Below are 23,854 nucleotides of genomic sequence, written 5' to 3'. Positions count from 1 at the left end.
ACAAATGGAAAGTGATATTTTCGCTATTTGTTCCTGTATTTTAATCATCAGTTTTAAATCCCTGAGACAAAAGCGTTCTTCCACTTTTTTGTCTCTTTCTCTTGAGAATTTGTGGGTGCTTCCTCTACTATTTTTCTTCTTAAGCTGTACATGCCATTTGCTCCACAGTGTTTAATACTATGTTATTATTTAAGCATTTCCCTCTGTCCCTCACATTTAAGTTTGTCCAAATGATGAGGCTCCTGTTGCATGCTGTGTTCCCTCTCTGTGGGACGGAGAGCACAGGCCTGCCTTTTGTGCAGGGAGGTGCTTTCCTTCAGTGTCACGTTTAGCTGGCACCAGAAGTCGGATGTCTACTTGTTCCCACATCTTTCACTTTCCTCACCGGGGTTTCAGGTCACCTTTGGAAGGTGTGCCTTGGGCTGTTGTGATGTGAACATGTGGCTGACTTTCAGGAGAACCTTCTGTTTGGGCTCCTGAAAAAGCAGGATCTTTCTGCCCCTTCTCTCAGCAAATCTCCCTTTCTTGTTCTCCTTGCTTCTGATGCACATCAGCCTATACATCCTTGATATCAGTTCAGCTGCTTTCATTGAACAGTGGGTCCCTGGAAAACTGTGAGGCCAGTATTTCAAGCCCTCCACCTGTGTTGTACAGGTTGTGGTGTTGTGATAAGTGTGGAAAGGAGGGAATATGGTGCACTCCTCCCCAGAGCTCACAGTCTAGTTCGGGAGACAGTGTGTATACACCAGTGTATTTATTAAATTGTGTAAAACGATAACCAGTAGTGGCCTTGTGAAGCTCTGCTTTGCACAAGAATTCATTTTGGAAAACTTCCTTATTAAGCAAATTATTTTCAGTCACTATATTTTTTCTCCAATAGGCAACACTATAACTCCGATCACAATCTAATTTATTGTCCAAACGCTGACACTTTGGAGAATGACTAGGAGAGTTATTAATAATTAGGCGTGTGTAATAGGCACAAAGGAGAATTCTCCTTGGTAAACTGGAATGTAGATTCACTCTAATTAAAGCCAGAGATATCCAGTGATGCAAGCATCTATTCATAGCCTTAATCAGAATGACATAGAGGGAAAGACCCAGCCACTCTAAATATGTAACTTAAATAAATATTTAGTTGTACTCTAAGTCCCATAAAATAGATAAAATAATTTATATACGGTTAATTTAAAAATAGGATCATGATAAAGTGTTTGTTTAGCATGTAATTTATGATTTTAATATATCAAATTTATTTTATATAAAATAATATAATGCTTACTGTCATAAAGATCAATCAAGTTCCTAATTAAAAATAGTTTACTTGTCTTTGATTTCAGTGGATTTTTTTTATGCAGTGATTTTAAGATTTCTGGTATCTTTAAAAGGCAAGCTGTCTACAGAAGTTTAAACAGATGTCCTTTTTTTCCTTTTCCTTTATGACTTTCTCAGAGACAGCGAAGAATGTCCAGTTTTTTTCCATTTTCATCCATCTGTCTCTCTGTTCATTTACATTGCCATCCATTGAGACGGCAGTTCTTCACTGAGTGGCTACTGTGTGCTGAGCCCTGTACAGTGGGAATAGAATGGACAGTGGGTTGTGTCCCTGTCTTTTGTGTCTGTTTGTCTTTCTCTCTGTGTTTCGGCTCTTTTTTTTAACCTCTCTCTGTTTCTCTTTCTCCTTCTCTTTGAAGCAAACTCTTATGGGATTAGGTCCCTCAGTTTCTGTATCTGGCAAGGGATTTGACTGTTCAGTCAGATGTTATAAAAGTCTTAATACAGCAGGACAAATATGCATCTGTGACCCATTTCCTAAAAAAAAAAAAAAAAATGCACTTGAGAAGAAGAAATTCCAAGTTAACAATAGAGAAAGAGAGTGTAGCTAAACCCAAGTTTCCAGCAAGCAGCTGGAGTTCTAGTGAAATGTCTTTTTAGTTTATAAGCTTTTCCATTTCATTTCTGCTGATATCACTTTACTCCTCTTTAAGAGGAGCAAAGATGATTATAACAAAGTGGATTTGTATCCAAGCATTCAGGGAATGGAAAGTAATTAAGTAGGGCTGGAACTGGGAATGCAAGTTAGGAAGTGGTGGTGATGGGTAGTCAGTGGTTATTGCAAAAGATTTGGCTTAAGTAAGCAAAAGTCTTAAAAGCTATCTTGAAGATCTTGAACTTTATCCTGAAGACTTTTAAAGGTTTGTTTTTTGTTTGATTGTTTGTTTTAATCAAGAGAATGACGTGACCCTCTTTACCTCTTGGGAAGGTCATTTGGAAAGGAGATAAGTATGAATGATGCAGAGCAGGGAAGGTTTTAGAAATCCAGCCTAGGTGGTGGCCTCGCCTAGGAGATGAAAAGAAGGGTTTGGATCGAGAGCAGATTGAGAGATAGGGTGTGGGTGCCTAGGGTTTGTTCCCAGGTTTCTTTTACTTGGGTGTCTGGAGGACTGTGGTGCCCCTTACTGAAATAGGCAGTGGGAAAACATGGGCTGTTAAGCAGATTTTCACTTAAGCCTGTGGGCACAATCAAAGTTGATGTCAGTTTTCTAGAAATAATAAGAGTAGCATCTAGCATTTGGAAATCCTTACTAAGGGCTTTGGTTGTGAGCATTTGGAGAAGACGAATTTATCAAAGCTAATTTTTAGAATTCATTTGCTTTGCTTTTTTCTGCCTTTTCCCCAATGGCATCAAGAGTCACCTAGCAAAGAGAGAATAATCACAAAGGACAGCCTGAAGTGTGTGTCAGAGAGAGAGAGAGAGAGAGAGAGAGAATGAATGGGAGAGGGAGAGGAATACAGAGAGACAGATTTGAGAGGTTGACTGGGGCTTGTGTTGATGATTCATGTATCACTTCATGAACCGCTGGCTTCACGTCACTGGCAGAAAGCCTGAATGTGGGGTGGGGGGAGGGTGTCATGGAGGGTGGGAAGCTAGCCAAAGTTGCCCAGCACCCTCACTGAAACAGATTTCCTAGAATCCAGGTCTGACTCTGCGACTTAACTGTTGGAAGATCTTGGAAAAGTTACTTCATTTTTTTGTGTCTATTAGTTTCTTCATCTGGAAAATGGGGTGATAATAGTACTGACTTCATTGTCAAGTTATTGTATGTAAGATACTTGGAATCACTATATTTACAATGTTTAGAACAGTGGGTAGCACCATTATTATAACAGGTTTTCTTTAGGCAAGTGGAATGAGCAAACCTGCAGATGATGGGCAGGGCCTTAATAAGTGGGAGGAATGATGGAATTACACTATAATGACCTTTTGTTCTGTGTCTATGGTTTTAGGCCCTGTAGATACACAGGCCATCTAGCTTGGGTCCTTCTGATTTGTTCCTCCCATGATGAGCATGTCATCATAGTGTTAAGAACTGTGTGTGTGTGTGTGTGTGTGTGTGTGTGTGTGTGTAAAATCAGTCTCATCAGTTTCATGAGGTGTAGATACTTCCTGGTCCACATTTTACAGATGAGGAGACTGGCTGTTCGAGAGGTCAGGCAGCCAACCAAGGCCACAGGCTGTGGAGTGCTGGAGCTGGGATGCAGTCCAGCCAGTCTAACCTGACAGCCTTCACTTTGTAGCCACTACCTTGTCTAGCCTCTGTAGAGTTGTCCTCCAATAGTCTGTTTACTCAACATCTTCCTTGGTACAAAAAAGCAGAAGGTACTTTATTGTCAATAGAGATGATTGACTGTTATCTTGATTCTCAGGCTGTGAAACTTTAGGTCTGGGAGCGTGTAAGGTTATCATTAATCTCTTCTTCCATTTCTTTTGTAGATACCAGTTTTTCTTGCAGGTGAAGCAAGATGTCCTTCAGGGCCGGCTGCCCTGCCCTGTCAACACTGCTGCTCAGCTGGGAGCATATGCCATCCAGTGTAGGTTCTGCTGAAGTAAATTTGCTTCAGATATTTCTATTTTTTTAGTTTTAGATAGAGGGGAAGGGAGGGAGAGAGAGGGACAGAAACACCAATGTGAGAGAGAAACATTGATCGGTTGCCTCTCGCACCCACCGGGACTGGGGACCACACCCACAACCTAGGCATGTGCCCTGGCTGGGAATTGAACTGGCCATCTTTTGCTTTGTGGGATGATGCCCAATGTGGAGGATACCGGCCAGCAGTATCCATCTCAACTGCAGATGCTTGTCAGAACATGCTAAAAACATACACAGAGACAACCAGGTCCTGTGGAGGAATAGGAACAGCAGGGACACTCCTCACATGGGGAGCCTGCCTCATTCCCCCTCTGGAGAGGCTTTTTATTGGTTTCGTTTGAATAAGAATTCAGGTAAAAGCTCATTACTCATTGCTAGGAAGTAAGGATCAAACAATAGATAACAAGGAAGTCTGAGGGCCTATTTTGAGTCAGGGTCAAACAGCTGTAAAACTTTAAAGAACAAACTTACTTCTTCCTTGGACCCTTATCATTCAACTGAGAGCATTCTAAACAAAGCAGGTTTCACAGGATCTTACATATTCTTTCTTAGGCCTGATCACCCGGGGACCCCCGCCCTTTTCAGCACAGAGCTGCACCACCCTGTCATTGTTTCAGGCTTAGGTGGAGCAAGGGAACTAAGGCAACCAAGAGATAAGGAGATTTTCTCCCAGTCCATGAGGACTCAGGCTTTGTCACAGCCGAGGAGCGAGGGTCCATCACCCCCTTTTGCTGTAGCCCCCAAAGTCCTTTCTTGGGGGCCTCCCACGTGATTGTGCCTGTCTTAGGTCATTCCCCCCTTGGGGAATCCTACCCGTCATTGGCTAACCAACCAAGCCTTGGGGTTCAGTTATGAATGAAGCAGCAGAAGCAGCACTTCTGCCAGGGAGATAAGCTTTTGTCTCCTTGCTGGCTTACAGTCCAAGGCCACTCCCTCAGCCTTAGCCTTGGTGGGGTTACAGCTTTTGATACCAGGCAGGGCAGTTTCCAACAGCCCAATCAACTGAGCCACCCTGGTCAGGGCTGCTTCAGATATTTTGGAAAAAATTTTGAATTTTTCTTTTTAAGCAAGTTTATGTGCTAACATTTTTCTTATCAGAATATTTTGCTGAAAGAAATTGAATTTAGTCAGAATTCAAGTTTTAATCAGTGTCACTTCAGAAGACATGAACATAAAGCCAGTTGTACATTCTTTGTAGTGGGTCCCATGCAGTTTTACTGGAGGCAACGCACTGGTTCTTGTTTAAGTGGAGAGTCTAAAAAATCTGTTATGTTCTGCATTCCACCCGAGTCCATCGATCCCTGGGAGCTGTTCTGTCTCAGAGGTCACAGTGCTTCCAGGCAACTGTTGTGAAGGCTCCACGTGAACAGGGGCTATCACCAGTTGCGTGTGGCACCCATGAGGGGCACTTCCAGGTGGCGTTGTTGTTTTGGATACTGAGGCTGAGGCTGAGGCTGAGGCTGGGGGCCATGAGGCAGCCTGCTTCTTGCCTTTGTGGCCTTTGCAGATCAGAAGTAGCCTAGAAAAAATATCCAAAGAATAAGGTCACCCAGATGAACTTCGTTGGGCTTGGAAAGTGGATGCATGTAGGGACGAGAATTTTCTATAAGCGTAATGGAGTGAGCTTTCTGGGCAGCACGGTGTCATATTTCCATGCCCGTTATGCGGGGTGCGTGCTCTGTTTCTTGGTGTCATCTTCTGAGAGGCCACGTTGGGGCCATGACTGTGACTCACCTCCAGTGTTCCCAACACATGTGCTCTGAGTATTGTCTACAGCGCTTGTTTTCATATGAACTGCTAAGAATAATTGAAATGAAAATGATGACAAGTATAGTCTTTCAGAAGCAAAAATACAGAACTTAGGTTTTTAAGGTAAGTCTTGTTTATGCCATTCATATATGCTCATCAGAGTTATTTTTTACCAAAATTATTTACATATGTGAATTTATTAATAAGGCATTTGAACACAATGCCTTATGTTTGTGTAAGTAAGACTGGAATATTTGTGTTCCTCTATTTTGGGGGAATATCTCCCTAAAATGAAAAAATTACCATGTTTTTCTTTTTAGCTGAACTTGGAGATTATGACCCATATAAGCATACTGCAGGGTATGTGTCAGAGTATCGGTTTGTTCCGGATCAGAAGGAAGAACTTGAAGAAGCCATAGAAAGAATTCATAAAACTCTCATGTAAGAATTGCATTTTATTAACTGTAACCAACATGGCGTGCATTAGGGTCCTTAGAATCTCATCTCGGAACTAGAGATTTCTCCTCTTTCACCACCACACCCCCCAGCCTTATAACTATCCCCTTGTAACCACTATTCCAGTTTCTGTTTTTATGGAGTTGGCTTTTTCAGGTTTTACACACACGTGACCCAATGTTTGTTTTTCTCTGGTTTATTTCACTTAGCATAGTGACCTCAAGGTCCATCCTTTCACTTGAAAATAGTAGGTTTTCGAGTGTTCTCACCACAGAACAGAAATGCTAATTGTGACTGGGTGGAGATCTTAGCTGAGCTGTGCCAGGAATCACGTTGCAATATACAAACACATCAAATGAATACACGGTGCACCTTAAACCTACACAGTGGTGTCTGTCAGCTGTATCTCAACAAAGCTGGAAAAAAATAACATCTTATGTTACATCAGCCACCATCCTTTGCTATTGGCAGGCTTAAGAAGTTTCTAGAAGATAAATTCTTCACCTTTGCCTGGAACGTTCTAGCATTCTTTTTTTTTTTTTTTTAAGTCTTACCTGCTTATAACACTAAAAATCTCATAGAAAATCCAAACAATTTATACAGTATAAGAGAGAGAGTCCATTTCAATATCTAAAAGTCAAGGTATCTTTGGTTAACAGCCTTTCAGACCTGTGTGTATGATCTCCCACAGAGAACATGTATAAGGCATAGACTCATGTGTGATTTTCCATGAATGGAATCATTCTGTGCACAGTATTTTGCAGCCTTCTACTTTTTCGTCCACTGGTACCTTGCAAAATTTATTTTTTAACTCTAAGTATATTTTATAACCACAAAAGCCTTAATGTATTTTGGGTTTGCTGTGTCATAAGTATGTAAATTTTTCACAGTTATAGGCAAGTCCTATTTGCCTATAGGCAAAATAGGTCTACAGCAACAAATCTGAGAGTCCTGGGGACACCAGCCTGGAGCCTCGGGAGGCATGATGTCAACACTACACGCCCTTCTGGGCGTGTGTTCGAGCCTCAGCAGGGTTTTTAATCAATGGCTTGCAGCACTGACGTTGTAATTTAATTATAGTTATTGCGGTTAAATCCTCTCTACTGATTAACTTTCCTTTATTGCTTTTTATGTAACATTCCCTCATGAATTTGCTTGGTTTTAGGTCTATTGTAGTCGAGGGGGGGAATGTAGAATTTATCTGGTCAACAAAAATGTTTGCCTAAAGGATCTGGTTCAGTGAGTAGCAGCAGAAGTCAATTGCTGACTTGCCATAAGGGAAGCCAGGCTCTCATCTTGCCTTAGCATGTGCCAGAATGCTCTTCAGGCTGATTACAGAGTCCGCCTTTTTTAAAATTTTGCTGAAGTTGAAGTGTATGCTTAGGAAGTTCCTGTTACAGCATTATGAAGGGCAGTATGTTTGGCATATTCTGAGAATACTAATTCTACTAGGAGTTTCAAAGTACAATTAACAGTATGTATTTTGAAATTATCAAGGGGCTTTGGGTGGAGAGCCTTTTGTGTTGTATGCAGTGGTGTTGACAGTGCAACTGTTATTTCTAAGAGAATAAAGCTTGACTAAAGTTTGGAAGCTTTGTTGTGTCTAATATGCGATGAACAGTCTTCATAGCTTTTAAAAGTATGATTTATTACTGGTCTTTCAGGGTACCATGGCTGGAAGATAAGAGTGCATCAAAGAAGGATTGCTTAATTTTTAAACAAAAAAATCACAGCTCCTTTTGTTAGTCATTAAAAATCTTTTTCTTTCTTACACACACATGCACATACACTTCCACTCATCCATGGAGACAGATTCCTCACAGATGCTCAACCCTCATTAGGAATGAATGCTATTTTCTGTATATTACCACCTTTGAAGATTTTGGGAAGATTTCTGTGCCTTGTATTAAAGACAGTGACAAGTATTTGTACAGTTTCTAAGTGTTGCCTAGTGTATTTTCACACTGCTCTGCTCAGGAGAGGCTGATGTGACCCCAGCTGGGTGGTGGGGAGCCCACTCTCCTCTTCCTCCCCACCAGAGCTCTCACTGCTTCTGCTGGTGGAGAGCTGCAGGGGCGTGGAGACAGTTACTCTTCTTTGTCAGGGTGTGCTTTTTTAACTTGAGTGCTTATATTTTTAATAATCTCTTTGGGGGTTTCTGAAACAGAATTCTTAATATCTGCTAGGACATTGGGATTGACTATACTGAGCAAAAGTAGATGTGGTAAGTGAAATTAACTCCATACAAGTATCACCTCAGAGTATAAAATTTTGCTGTCAAGAAGGTAAGAGTCTTCTTGAAATGCAAAGACTTGCATTTGCATTAGCACAAAGGAGCACTTATTTTTCTGGTGAATGCAGGAAAGATAGTTGGCATTCCCTGAAAGTGCAGCAGAGTAAGGCTCTTTGTTTCTGTGCGGGGTGCAGGGGTCAGACTCCTTGTGACGCAGAGCTGAATTACTTGAGGACTGCGAAATCCCTGGAGATGTATGGCGTTGACCTCCATCCAGTCTATGTGAGTAACATTTAATTAACACAAAAATATTTTAATCTGATGACATTTACTTAAAGTGCCACTGAAACTCCCAAAGGAAAGCTGCAGTCCTGTTGTTCACTGAGCAGATGATGCTTTTTCATCTGTGTTTTTCGAACACAACGAATCTCTTGTGTGGATTAAACCCTAATGAGTTTTGCATAAAGTCTGTGATTATATTTCCATGTGTAGAAAACAATTAACTGAGCTTGAAAACACAATCTGGATAACAGCTCCAAAGGGCTCAGCTAAACGTCAAAACAATTTAAAATTGGTCTGTAATTGATTATATTAGGCAGAAAACAGGAGGGTTTTCTAAAAATAGATTTTGTGCCATTCAGAAAATCACTTGCCAGGTAAAGTGGGCTTTAGGCAACAGTGTAGGTGCAACTCTTTGTGGTTCTTCGTTGCATCCACAGGTTCTGTCAATATTATGGTTATTGCCTATTCCAGTTCTTGCTTCTGCCTTATTAGAAATATTTTTGCAGATCTTCTTCAGTAAATGACAAAAATGTGCTGAATGGAATCATCGAGCAATTATATTGAATCTGTATTGAATGATCTGGATCTAGGTCTTAACCTGTGAGCCAGCTTTCCAAGGTCGCCAGTTGATTACTCTGTGCCAGTGAGATTGAATGTGATTGCCTTTCATTTTATCAGTTTAGTTAGCAATAGTCAAATTTGATTGTTTGAGAACATGAGCCAGGTACCTTTATACAAAATGAATTGCGAAAGATCACATATGGACAGAGTGTTTGTCAGTTGAATGACGGTACTCAATTTTTAAGGAACTCTGATAAAACTTACAATGATATAACTCATTCATGCATTCATTTTGGAATATGTCTTTTGCTGATCAGAGTTTGGAGAGAGATGCATCTCTGGGTACACCATTAATATGGCAATAAAAGTTACATGTTTGGGGGAAGTGTTTGTTCCCTAATACATTGGATTTCAGTCTCATTAGATCACTAAGTGCTCTATGCGGCTGTGCTTTAAGAACACGTCTACAATTTGTGGGATAGTTATCTTTTGTAGCCACATGAATCATGTTAGGTTTAAAGTTTTTTTAAAAATATATATTTTATAGGAAATATATAAAGAGACAGTCTTCTGCAAAATACTTGTGCATTTGTGTAATGTTTACCGCAGGTCAAAAACACTCTTTTATGAGTGGGGGGAATTTATGGTAAACAAACTGGATTCATTAGAATATTCCATACATTCCTTTAAGGTTGAATTTTTAGGGATGAAAGTGGACAACAGTTGGTATTCTTTCATAACTTATGACTTGATTTATGTTCCTTGCGAACATAATTTTGTAATCTCTCATTTGACCTTAGAGTAGAAATAAGATGAGCATAAACAGACAGTTCTGTTTATATCCTTAGTACCCACTCTGTAACTTTTTCATTTCAGAATTCCATTTTCTTTTTCTAAAAAATATGTTTATTGATTTTAGAGAGGAAGAGAGAGAAGAAAAGAAGCATTGGTTGGTTGCCTGCCATATGAGTCCCAACTGGGGAGTGAACCCACAACCTAGCTATGTGCCCTGACTGGGAATTGAACCCTCAGCTTTTTGGTGTGTGGGATGATGCTCCAACCATGTGAGCCACACCAGCCAGGGCAGAATTCCATTTTCTTAGTTGAGATCATTGCTGGAAATTAAGGGCCTTCAGTCCCTACCAGAGGAGATTACATTTTTAAATTTCAAGCAGTGTTAAAGTCACAAACGGAAGAAGAAAGAAGCATGATAGTGATCTAGAAAATCCAAGTGTATGCCTGCAGGGGGCTGCTTGCCCTTTCTGTAGAGGGTAGTGATGACTGAGGTCTCGTGATTGTTCACATCAGAAAGTAAGATCAATGAGTCCTTGGGAGGGAACCTTGATAGAAGCCAGTGGTTCTTAGTCCTTGGTTGCCCAGGAGAATCACCTGGGGTATTTACGTGTGTTTGATACCTGAGCTGCTTCATGACAGATTTGGATTTAACTGGTTTTGGTAGTACCCAGACATCAGCATTTTAAGCTGTGTGGGTGATTCCAGTTAATGTGCAGGCAGGGTTGAAGATCACCATGGAAGCAACATGGGCTGAGTCCATCAGTGGCCTGATTATTAGTCCAACTAGATCTAACATTAATCTGACAAATTATGTTTGAATGGTCAATTACAATTTGACAAAGTGCATTTACATGACTAAATTTATAGTTACAGGCATATGTTTGTTTTTGCAGGGAGAAAACAAATCTGAGTATTTCTTAGGATTAACTCCAGTCGGTGTTGTTGTCTACAAGAATAAAAAGCAAGTGGGGAAGTATTTCTGGTGAGTAACTGTAAACTGTGGGCAGCGTTGGTATTAAAAGCTATATATTCTATGTATTAGGTTTATGGAGTTTGTGTGTCAATAAAACATTGGGAAAAGAAAGCAGGCACATTTCCAGTGTTCGATAAATATGAGTGAAATTGAGCGTAAGATTCCTCCCAGTGCGTAGCAGTATATATTTTTTCTGTCACAGTTGCAGGTACTGGGATTCTGGACTCTTGCCCGTGGAAGATGTGTGTAGTAGGATTTCCTGCCCGTTCTAGTGTGTGCTGGTGGGCTGTGGTCCCAAGGCTACTCCGAGTTTTCGCCATACGTGGCGGGGAGGATCTGAGAGGGGTTCAGGAGTCTCTGGCACTACCGCGTGTCTGGGAAAGCAGCACTGCCAGGGCCTGGCCTTCCAAGTTTGTCTGTGTTTACTGGAGAAGCACAGAATGACAACAGAGTTTTGTTAAGGAAGATGTCGAGGGCAGAGGACACACAGGGAACTTCGCAATTATTGCAACAGTATATAAGGGAGGCAGTATGAACCAATGTTTTTGTACTGGATACTTGTCTGGTATTCTGAAAGGTTAATTCGGAAAAATACCACCACCACCACCACCTGCTTTTTCTTTTTTCTTTTTTTTTTCCCCAGGCCTCGGATTACAAAGGTTCACTTTAAGGAGACACAGTTTGAACTCAGAGTATTGGGAAAAGATGTAAGTTTTTGGTTGGCACTTAGCTTACCTGAGAAGGGGGGATTCTTGTCTACTTATTGATAACTGAAAAGACATTGTAAAGTAAAACTGCTGTGTTTTCTTCACTGCAACCAGGAGCCTGGTTAATTGACTTACATGTGCAACTTCTCAAGAAAGGGAAAGGGAAGTGAGTAGAACATCAATGAGTTGATAAAGAAGAAATGTTACTGTAGTTTTAGCAAAGGGAAATAAATCTAGGGCAGAGAAGAGAAGAGCAGGTGATAGTCATGATTAGTTAGTGTAATTTGCTCTTCTGCACTGTTCGAGCAGGTAGGACTCATATAATCAGAAGGGTGCAGTCTGCACATAGGTTAAAAAGTGTCCTGATTTTGTTCCAAAGTAAATTAAACAATCTTTTTTTTTTAAGATTTTATTTATTTATTTTTAGAGAGGGAAGGGAGGGAGAGAGAGAGAGAGAGAGAAACATCAATGTGCGGTTGCTGGGGGTTATGGCCTGCAACCCAGGAATGTACCCTGGCTGGGAATTGAACCTGGGACACTTTGGTTCCCAGCCCGCGCTCAATCCACTGAGCTACGCCAGCCAGTAAATTAAACAATCTTTAGGGAGTTACACTTCTGCTATTTCCCTAGACAGGCGTAGTAGAAAAACCAGGTGGGAAATTCTGGATGCTATCAATTGAGAATGCAAGATGAGGGTGCAGACATGCTGACCTTCACTCTGCAGCGTGACAGTGTCCTCCAGGACTGTTTGGGGCACGGGCATGGCACTGTCAGAGCCTGGAGGTGCTTTCATGCCTGGACAGGTAGCTTTTAGGAAACTAGGCAAAAGAAAAGCGAGCAAAGATATGAAAGCTTCCTTTTAATCCACCCGTGAAATTAATGCTCCCTGAAGTGCTAGTACTGGAATCCACGTTTATGGGATAAATGAATGAAAATAGGGTGCAGCAGAACCCACCCGTCTTTGTCTTCAATGCTAACTTTATGCAGAACAAAATCCTAAGTGAATGACCTTGAATTGATGAGATATTTCTTGTAAAAAAGAGGTCAATAAAATCTGTGCTTATACATTCGTAAGGTGAGACACAGGAAGAGTGTGGCTGTAACTATAGCTGGAATGTGGTAGCTCACATGCAGCGGGTACTTAATAAATGCCCGCTGAATGATCAATGAACCCATCTACTGAGATTGTGTAACACTGGATTTGAAAGCTTGATACTACTATTTGCTCCACTTCTAGAAAAAAGGCAGTGATCCCTCCCTGAACTGTGTGACATGTTGCCATTTATTGATGAAATTAAAATTGGATTTTTGAAATGAGTTGTAGCTTGTAAGGAGGGAGAAAGTCCAGATTTTTAAAGAAATGATAGTCCAGAAACCTCAGAGTAGTTCTTATCAGTCTAGTTTGAAGGAAGTCTGGTTTTCAACTCTTCATTAGAGGTATCAGTCTTAAATGTGCTAATATAAGATTGAATTAAAATCATCCAAAAAGTAGTATAATTAATTAGATGGTCAGGTGTCCAGTTTTCTCCCATCCTGCCCAGGCTTCGCGTGACTTGATGTAAAGTGTACAGTTTGTTGAATACATTGAAAACAATGTTTCAAGTTTTTAATAGGAATATGATAATAAATTATAAGACTTTTCATGGGAGCATTATTGTTATTCAGAGTAATTTTTTTCCTTATGTCTAAGTTATCTTTGTGAGTGAGGTCCTTTGGTGAACTACTTTTATGTTATCATTATAGTGCCTTGAAATGTCTTCTACCGCCTAGGGATAAATATTTGATAAAGTCACAGCTAATTTAAACTTTTACCTTCTTAGATTTCTTCATAATTAGCTGACAGGAACAAGAAAATTGATACCATCCTGTTATTTTTTACTGGCAGTCAGCATGGTATGACCTGATCTCTTACACACTCAGCTCAGTGCCTATCCCTTCTGCAGCTGGGAGAAGAAGTGGGTGTTTGGGTGGGGCCCAAGGCACCGTGTGCTCCTGGGTCATTGGGTCTGGTGTCAGTGATCCTTAGTAAGGTGGTACAGCAGGTCACATAACTCAGGCTTGAATCAAAGGAACTTTTAAAAAATTAAATAGCACTTTAATTTAACCAGAGCAATTTGTCTGCTGAGCATCCTTGCTTTGAGGGGTCTTCTTTCTCCAGCAGAGTACTTCTCTCTGTGAGGCAGTGATTTACATAATGGTAGAATTAAGTTGATTATTATGGAGGCCTAACTGTAATCATGGATTAAATAGAAAAGTCCCCTGAAACCCATCACCTGGAACAGTAATCACAGTCAGCTTGAAAAATGGTTGAAATGCTTATTCTGCTGGTTTTCTGGTTGGCTGGTTCGGTCAGAGACTGAACTCAACATGTTCCGTAATATTGCGGCCAAATTCAGAGACTCCATTCCCAAAAGAACAGCAATGTCCCCCTGATAAAAGATTTTCCTAGTGTCACGCTGTGCCACTAACACTATCCAGTTCCACTTTTTAATGTTAACTGTGTCCAACATTACACATTAACATATTTTACTACATACTAATAATATATTAACATGTACTATTTACATATTCATATATTTCTTTGCATCTACAAATAAGTCTCTTCTTTCTCAGATATAATCTTAGTGAGCCATTCTTTTTCTTTTTTAATTATATTTTATTAATTATGCTCTTACAGTTGTCCCAATTTTTCCCCCTTCATCCCCCTCCACCCAGCACCTCTAACTCCCTCAGGCAGTCCCCACACCATCGTTCATGTCCATGGGTCATGCGTACAAGTTCTTTGGCTACACCATTTCCTATACTGTACTTTACATCCCCATGGCTATTCTGTGACTATTACTTATTTGTACTGCATAATCCCTTCACCTCTTCATCCGTTCTCCCTCACCATGCTTCCATCTGGTAGCCATCAAAATGCTCCTATATCCATATTATGCCTCTGTTCTTCTCTCTGCTTAGTTGGTTTTTTAGATTCAGTTGTTGATAGGTATGTCTTTATTGCCATTTTGTTGTTCATAGTTTTGATCTTCTTTTTCTTAAGTCCCTTTAACATTTCGTATAATACTGACTTGGTGATGATGAACTCCTTTGTTTTTTCTTGTCTGGGAAGCTCTTTATCTGCCCTTTGATTCTAAATGACAGCCTTTCTGGGTAGAGCAATCTTGGCTGTAGGTCCCTTCTTTTTCATGACTTTGAATATTTCTTGTCAGTCCCTTCTTGCCTGCAAAGTTTCTTTTGAGAAATCAGCTGACGGTCTTTTGGGAACTCCCCTGTAGGTAACTGCTTTTCTCTTGCTGCTTTTAAGATTCTTTATCTTCCACTTTTGGCATTTTAATTATGACATGTCTTGGTGTGGGCCTGTTAGCGTCCATCACGAGAGAGCGACAAATAGTTGTCTTCAGCTAAATACTGTATTTGTAAAAATTTATTCCTCTGATAGATTCAGAAGCTAATTATTAGAAATATTTTAATGTATTATTTAAGCTTCAAAATAGATAGTGTCATTTAAATAATACCTCATAGAAAATTAAAACTTTTAGTAAGAAGATCTTAAATGTTGATTATAGAAAGTCTGGGAATTCTCTATAGAAAAGAAATTTAAAGAGGAAATTAAAATTAACTATTGACTTAAAATTCAGAGGTAATGATTATTATTTCAGTGCAACCCGTTTCAGATTTGCCCATTAGGGATGAATGTATAATGTATACATGTATACATTAAGTACCTTTTCCCCATGTGATTTTGTATGTGGGTTTTATACTTCATAAGCATTTCTTCTTTTATTATATTTATTTGTTATGTGCGTGCACTGTGTGTAATAATGTTTTCTTTGTTTTTATATATTTTGCTTTTTTCTTAATATTGTGGATCATTTTTTTTCTTGTATTATGTCTTACAGCTAGTTTTTGCTGGTAGAAATGAAAACTATGCAATTTTATGTATATTTCAAACTGGCCATTTTGCTGAATTCTTATATTGTAGCCAAGAGTTCTTAATTTGATTCTCATAAATTTGTATAGATGGCATATATTACTTGCAAATGAAAATAAATTATTCCTGCATTTCTGTTATTTATGTTTTGTATTTTATAGTGTTGTTCAGAACTTCTAGAAGAGTGTTAAGTAATCTAGCAACATAAGACATCCTTGATTGGTTTCTGATTTTAATTAAAAACCACTATTGACCGCTTATGTATTAGTTTGTGGTTTTAAAAATATATGTTTATTGCCAGGGGGTTAAATTTTTTAAAAGTCTATCATCAAATGTTTGATTTTCACTGAGTGCTTTGAGGTCAAAGATATTTGCTTGTTCACTCATTAACAACTGCTGCTTATTTCAAAAATCCAGGTGAGATGGTAGTGGCTGAGACCAGGGTAGCAAACTTCAAAGTGCTGAGGAGCTATTGGATTCTGGATTTGGCCATATGGTTTTGTAAATTGGGGAGGTATGAGAGAGAGAGACATACTGGTGACTTAAAGGTGTTTGGCTGGAAAGGCAGGAAGAATGGAGCTGGAGGTAGAGAAGGCTGTAAGTGGAACATTTTTGATGGAGGGGTCGGGCGGAGGTGGAGATTGGAAGTCCCATTTTAACACGTTGAATCTGAGATGACTGCTCCATATCTAAGTGGAGATATACAATAAGTGGTGTGCATGAATCTGGAATTTGGGACTAACTTCTGGGCAGAATATTCAGATTTGAGAATCATTGACATATACTGGTATTAAAAGTCATGAGACTGTGTGAAATCACTAGGAGAATGTATATAGGTAAGAGAAGAAGAAGAACCAGAAAAGGGAGCAGAGAAGGAACACCCAAGGAGATAGAAAGAACACTAATTGTCTTCAACTTTGCTAGGTAAAAATCATGTATTAGGTAAGCATCAAATGATGCTGATGTGTCAAATAAGATAAGCCCTGAGAATTTGCCACTGAATTTGGGAAGTGTAGGAAGTCATTGTGAAGACCAGCTTTGGTGGATTGGAGAGTGAGCTGTAACCAGCAATTCCACTCCTAGGGCTGGGCACCCTGGAGAATCACAAGGGGCATGCATGTTCATTGCAGTACTTGTGTGAACATAAATAAAAACAAATGACCCCAGAAGTTCATTGTAGGAGAATGAGTGTCTGAACCAATGTGTATTAAGTAAGAAAAAATAAAAGTGGTAATAGTGAAATTGGAGGAGGTGTAAGCAACTCTTTTGAGGAGTTTTGGCACAGAGGGGATAAGTCAGAAGATAGTTGAGAGGGGAAACAGGTGAAGAAGTAGGTATATTTTTTGTTTTGTATTTAAAGTTGGAAGAAATAATAGTACATCTGTACTCTGATGAGAATGAAGTGACACATGGTGAAAACTTGGGACATAGGAGAGAGCGAGCATTGCTGGAGTGGTGATATTTCTTGAGTAGATGACAGGGGATGACTTCCAGTGTATAAATGGAGGGTTGATTTTAGAGGGCAGGCAGGACAGTCCCCCTGTGGTTAGCGGGTGGGAAGATGGAGCAGAGGAATGTAGATGAGGGTAGGTGGGTAGTTCTCTGATAGTCGTTCTGCTTTGTACTTTGAGGGAACTAGGTGGCAAGTTCATCAACTGAGACTGAGGTTGAGGAGGAGGTGCTGAGGGTCCAAAGGAAGGGGAAGATACAAAATAGTAATTTTGGAAAGAAATCAGACAAGGACCATGTGGCTTGATGGTATAATATGATAGCATGGTGGTATGAAGGGTCATGAATTTAAAGTGAGACAATCACAGTGTGTGTTTCTCCGGCCATGTTCTGCAGCACTGGTGCAGGCAGGAAGCAAGTGGAGAGCTGGCTTTGTCAAGAGAGTAGTGCAAAGAGGGAGGAGGGCAAGGAACTCCCGTGGGTCAGGGGAGCCACCACAGTGACTTACCATGGAATTGAGACTGGATAAGGAGGTAAGTGAGGACAGGGAAAGCATGGTCATGTCTGTGAGTAGAGGTCTTGGTGGCGAGGAAAGGTTATGGGGGTGGGGAGTACTGGAGGGAGTGAGCTGGAGAGAGAGGGTGGTGATCAGAAAGGGAGGTGCTAGGCCTTGAGATTGTGGAGGGACTTAAGTTATTATACATGCAAAGGCCTAGGGCAGTGGTTCTCAACGGGGCTCAATTACTTCTCACTCCCTTCCTCACACCCCCAGGATATTTGGTAATATCTAGAGACATTTGTGGCTGTCACAGTGCTGGGTGGCATAGGGATGCTACTGTCATCTACAGGGGAGAGGTTGGATATGCTGTTAAACATTTCAAAATACATTGTAAATTGTCAAAGGACAGTCCCCCCCAAATGTCAATAGTGCTAAAGCTGAAAAACCCTGCTGTAGAGTTCTGAGCATGCGAATGGGTGCCTGGGGTTGGGAGGAAGACTGCATCATTGGAGGAGGGATGCTCAGGGAACTGATATATCTGGGTGTTGGAGGGATCATTTCTATTATTTATATATTGAAATTTCCAATAATTAACACAAGACAGAGTGAGAGTGACTGCAGTGGCATCCATATGTGAGGGAGATGCCTGTACGGGTGACAGCCACCACAGAGACTGCAGGTGGTGTGACCTGGTCTGATTAAAATCTGGGAGTTTAGGGGGAAGAGAGAGAATGGTCTGCAAGTGGCTGTGGGAAGAAAGCAGGATTCCCCCTTACTTTCAGGCCCAGTGGTAAGAGAACAGTGGGACAAAGAGGGAATAGCCAGCACTTGAGAGGAATGCAGTTGAGACAGTATGCTCAGCAGAGAGCCAGGTTTCCGCTGGCCCAAGAGGGTGAAGGCAGCGTGAGAGAATGGGTTGAGGAAGTAACGGATTTGCTGATGACAGACTGTGAATTCCAGAGGGTATGAAGGGAGGGTTTCAGGAGTTGGTAGCAGTAGGAGAATGGGACAGACTAGGGTGTGTGCTGAGCATTTCTTGCGGTGACTGACACAGAGACAGGGAGCATAATGAGATTGGATTCAGTGGATTCAGGACAGGTGCAGGAGGAGAGGCTGTGGGTGTCAGAAGGCAGCAAGGGCAGGTTTACCATGCCCGCACATCCACACTGGCGATGGGGGTGGAAGGTCCCAGCGTACTAGTTCAGTCTTACCTTTCTGGGAGAGGCCGTCTCTTACCTGTATGCATGTGCTCGATCTTGACACTGGCTAATGAACTTCAGGGGTATCTGGGTGTTATATCAAGTCCTGGATTTCACTCACTTTGACCAGATTTACATTTCAGAAAGAGTGCTGGCTGCAGGGCAGCACATGGAGGTGGAAACAGGCGGGCAAGTAGGAGACTGCAGACCAATCAGGGGAGATGATGAGAGGGTGGTCCCTGCAGGGGTGGAGAGGAGTGGGCTGATTTGGGAGGCATTTTGGAGGCAAAATTGCTTCTGATTAGTAGCAGATTGAATGTTTTTGTGAAAGATACAGAGGAGTTTTGGATCATACCCAAATTTTTTGGTTTCATCAACAGGAAGAAAATGCATTCTCCAGCAGTAAGCCCAGAAGTTGGCATGTTCTAAGCACATTTGTTGAATAAATGTGGGGGGGCGGGGGAGAAAAAAAGAAAGAATCTGCTCTGCTTACTTTTATGTATAATGCCTCATGAAATTAACCTCAGCTAAACTTGCCCAGCGACAGGACGTAGAACTAAAAGACTCCTGGCACCTCTGGCCATGCGTAATCAGACCCGCTTGGCCAAACTCTCTGGGCTGCTTTGAGGAAAGTACACAGGAAGTGAGGATGGCCAGGAGTTGTCACTGTTTGTCAGCAAGTCCAGGAGGTCCCCCTAGGGTTCCTTCACATTTTCAGTGGAACTATAGATTTTTTTTAAGTCTTTTTATTTGAAAACAACATCAAATTTACAAAAAGCTGCAAAAATGAAAATAATACAAAATCAGCCCTGGCCAGGTAGATCGGTAGGCTGGAGCATTGTCCTGTACACCGAAAGGTTGCAGGCTTGATCCCTGGCTGGGCACGGACAAGAGCAACCAGTTGGTGTTTCTCTCTCTCTCTCTCTCTGTCTCTCTCATCAATAAACATATCCTCAGGGGAGGATTAAAGACATAAAGTAAAATACATGGTTACCTCTTGTTACTCACATTCAGTTATTATTAACATTTTCTTTTCTTTTTCATTTGTTATCTACACACACATGATATTTTTCTGAATGATTTAAGAGTAAGTTTCACATGTTGTATGTCTTTTAAATACTTCATTATATATTTCCTAAGAATAAGGATGATCTGTGATATAAGCAAAGTACAGTTATCAAGTTAATAAATTTATGTTGATCTAAAGTTTCTGTCATCTATGTTCTCTGTTCCGGTGACCTAATAATGTCCTTAATATCATTTTCCCCTTCTGGGATAGAATCTAGTTATTCTCCTTTAATCTCTGGAACATTTTTCCCCATTTTTTAAAATTTAAATTTTATTTTTGATTATAGTTTACATTCAATATTATTTTGTATTAGTTACAGGTGTACAGTGTAGTAGTTCATCTAGAACATTTTTGTAGTATTTTTGGGTTTTTATGACATTAACATTTTTGAGGAATACGTTTTTTTTTTTCATTTCTGAAGAACAAAAAAGTTTCTCATTTCTTGTGAGTCTGTTGTTTCCTTGTGATGAGACTGAGGCTCTGTGTTCCCAGAGGGAAGGCTGCACAGGTGAGGCTGTGTCCCTCTCAGGGTATCACAGCTGGAGGCACATGGTGACCGCCTGCCTGCCACTGGTTAAATTTGACCACCCAGTCCTGGTGTTTCCTGATTTTTAACTGTATAATTACTGTTTTTTTTCTCCTTTGCAACTAATAAGTAATCAGTGAGGAGATACTTTAATTCAATGCAAATATCCTGTTTCCCTTCAAAGTTTCTCTGTAGATCTAGTATTTGTTGAGGCTTCTTGCCTGATCCAGTCGTTTATTATAATTCTTGCACAGTGCTGATTTTCTAGCTCTCCCACTCCCTCTGTATTTGTGAGTTAGCACTTGGCCTTCCACTGTAAGCAAGTCACACTGTCCCTTTTATTCACTTTTTAAAAATTGATAGCTACCATTTATTGAGGGTTAACCATGTATCAAGAACAAAGGATTTTATGTGTACATACATACATACATGTATGTGTGTATATATGTATGTGTATGTGTGTACACATACATATAGAATTTTTTTATTTATTTGAGGGAGGGGGAGAGAGAGACATTGCTTTATTGTTCCACTTATTTATGCACTCATTGGTTGCTTCTTGCATGTGCCTTGACCAGAGAAGGAATGCATAACCTTGGCATGTTGGGATGATTCTCTAACCAACTGACCTACGTGGGCAGGGCCCCACAGAGTTCTTTCTTGCCTTCCCTTGTTTTATATTTATATGTCTCCTTTTTTGGCCATGAGAACCTTGGCTGCCAACACCAGTAACACATGTACTCATTTCTTCAGTTCCAAAATACATCAAAAACAGTTTCAGGGTTGCTTTGGCCAAACCACTGAAGTCGACAGTGCTGTGCAGTGCTTTCACTCACAGAGCACCAGGCCGGAACTGTGGACACAGAATCCAACACCGTGTTCAGAATTTCCTTGGGTTGGCCCTTCCTCCTGCCTTGCCTATTACTGTGGTGTGGTGCCCATGTGAGATCGAGCTGGGCTTACTTGTCTCAGTGTGCTTTCAGGTACAGGTCCCCTTCTCATATCCTTTCTTATTTGATTTTTTTTCTGAAGATGTAGAAATTGACATGCTTTTCAAAGTAAAGCTATGGGGAGGGGTGGAGGGGAAGGCAGAAAACTGTACTTGAACAACAATAGAAAAATAAAAAAATGAAAGTCAAACTCTACAAAAAGTCACATTCAGAAAAGTAATGGCTAGCTTCCATACTCCTTCAGTCCTGTCCCTTCACACTTCCTTGTCTATACCAGCTTCAGTGTTTTATGGTTTATCCTCCCTGTGCTTCTGTTTGCAAAGATAAGCACATTTTAAATGTTTCCTTCTTTCTTGCCTAAAAGCATACTGTGTATATTATTTTGCACTTGGTTTTCCTTTTACTTAGCAATTCTTGCTAGGAATCTCTCTATATCAGTTTACTGAGAGCTTGTTTTTTTACACAGCTGTATGTTATTCAATTGAGTATATATTGCATAGCTTACCCAACCAATATCTTATGCTGGGACATTTAGATCATTTTCACTTGTAACTTTTTCTTTAGTCAATAACTTTGTGTGTGTGTATTTCTTATGTTGTAGGAGGGTGTCTTTTGGGTAAATTCCCAGGGGTGGGAATGTTTGGTCAAAGAGCAATGCCATTTTGTAGTTTGTTAGTTATTGTCATATTCCTCCTCTCCAACCTTCATGCAAAGTTTTTGTGGCATTGTGTATTTCTGCCTGCAGTGTATGAGCATACCTGGGACTAGAGATGTAGTATTTCCCCCAGGTCTTCCTAAGTGTGGCTTTGTGAGTAATATTTGGCTACTGGTGCTACACAACAGTTTGGTTTGGGTTCTTTCAGGTGCAGTAATGGACTATTAGACTTGTGGTCACATAGCATGGTTCAAGTCCAGGTCTCTCACTTATCTAACCTTGTGTAATTCACACAACAACATTTAATCTACATTTCCTCATCTATAAAGTGAGGATGATAATGCCTGTGTTACAGTATGGTTGCCGGGTTGAAAGCATCTAGTCCAAAGTTGGACATGAAGTAGGCACCTGGTACCTGTATCTGAATTGGAACTGTCTTGGCCTCATGCCTCTTAGAACTGCTGAAGTTTTGCCCAGAAAAGGCCTCTGGGAGTACCTTGTTCTTGGCCAGTCTTGGCTGGCGAATAGCTTGTGCTACGGCAGGAAGGGGAGCCCCTGGTTTTCCAGGCCCAGGGACTTACCTTTGTTTCCTTTACCAGTATGTTTGTGACAGTCTCCATAATTAAAACACATAGGTCATTTGTTTGGAAGAAAATTTTTAATTGTGCTATAAAATTTTTTAATAGTATGAGTAGATCTTACTAAATATATCTCCATTTTTAACAAGCTTAAATAACATTTCTTATTAATTTTTTTAAACATTTGTGAGACTGGGAATAATGATTAATTATCATTAAAAAATCTGCAAGAGAGAAATGTTGACTTTTTAGTAAATGCTACAGTTTCTCTGAAGAGTAGATGAGGAAAAGATAGAATAAAAACAGCAATAACAAGCAAACCAGCTGGAATTCTGGGTTGATGTCTGAACTTTTGCAAATCGGAAGCAGAATAAGGTCAACATAATAGTTTTCAAAGTTTATTGAAACATCATATCAATATTTTCTAATGATTTGGCATGGATTCTGTTTTTTGAATTGTGGAGGAAAGGAAAAAAGAGAAGCAACACAATGTAACACAACCAACCCTATAATTTGTTTTCTGAACCTAAATGTGAGAAAGAGTTACATGTGATTATTCATCAAGCAACCAATTTTCTCATCTGCAAACGAGATAAAGAGGTTTCACATACTTAGTACATATTTTGAATATATAACCCATACAACTGACAAAAGAGTACTGGAATATTTGTGCTGTTTTTGTTCTTTTATTGTAAACTATAACATATCTGCAGGAATGGAAATTAGTTTTATTTTCTGAGTGCTCTGCTGAAATGCACATAATTTTCAATTCAAACCATATTACATGCATTTTAAAAAGAATTAGAAAAAAACACTGGTGTGTTTGTGCAGTGTAATATTTTTTAAACCAGAGTAATGAAGAAACATTTCCTTGAAAAAAAAAAAAGTTCTTTGTTTATATAAATCAGGGAAATGCCAACGACCTTACCAGCTCTTGGAGATTCATAGTACACGTTAGTACATCAAAAAATCTGAGTATTTCAGCCATAAGAAAGGATGAAATACTGCCATTTGTGACAACATGGATAGATCTTGAGAGTATCATGCTAAGCAAAATAAATCAGATGGAAAAAAAACAAGAACCACATGATTTCATTCATCTGTGGGATATAAAACAGAAAGCAACAAGTGAACAAACAAAACAAACTCATAGACACAAAAAAAGAGTGGTGCTTCTCAGAGGGGGATCGGGCAGAGGGAAGAGGAACAGGGCAAAGGGGGCCAAGTTTATGGTGACAGAGGGAGACTAGACTTTGGGTGGTGAGAGCACAATGCAGAGTACAGGTAGATGATGTATTATAAAACTG

The 23,854-nt window shown here is 40.2% G+C and overlaps 1 protein-coding gene across 3 annotated transcripts in view; it reads left to right on the top strand.

The window, feature by feature from the left end:
* EPB41L4A (erythrocyte membrane protein band 4.1 like 4A) overlaps window positions 1-23,854 on the top strand; it is a 249,755-nt gene that overhangs the window by 139,975 nt on the left and 85,926 nt on the right. For all 3 annotated transcript variants that reach the window (XM_045837932.1, XM_045837933.1, XM_045837931.1), the window contains exons 5-9: window positions 3,776-3,873; window positions 6,002-6,122; window positions 8,565-8,652; window positions 10,902-10,990; window positions 11,625-11,688. In XM_045837932.1, coding sequence (XP_045693888.1) covers window positions 3,776-3,873; window positions 6,002-6,122; window positions 8,565-8,652; window positions 10,902-10,990; window positions 11,625-11,688 — 460 coding nt within the window. The remainder of the gene's footprint in view (window positions 1-3,775; window positions 3,874-6,001; window positions 6,123-8,564; window positions 8,653-10,901; window positions 10,991-11,624; window positions 11,689-23,854) is intronic.

The sequence above is a fragment of the Phyllostomus hastatus genome, unplaced genomic scaffold, assembly GCF_019186645.2.
Source record: "Phyllostomus hastatus isolate PE091 unplaced genomic scaffold, TTU_PhHast_1.1 phas_contig_254, whole genome shotgun sequence".
In the NCBI taxonomy this organism is placed as follows: Eukaryota; Metazoa; Chordata; class Mammalia; order Chiroptera; family Phyllostomidae; genus Phyllostomus; species Phyllostomus hastatus.
This window is presented reverse-complemented; position numbering and strand designations above follow the sequence as displayed.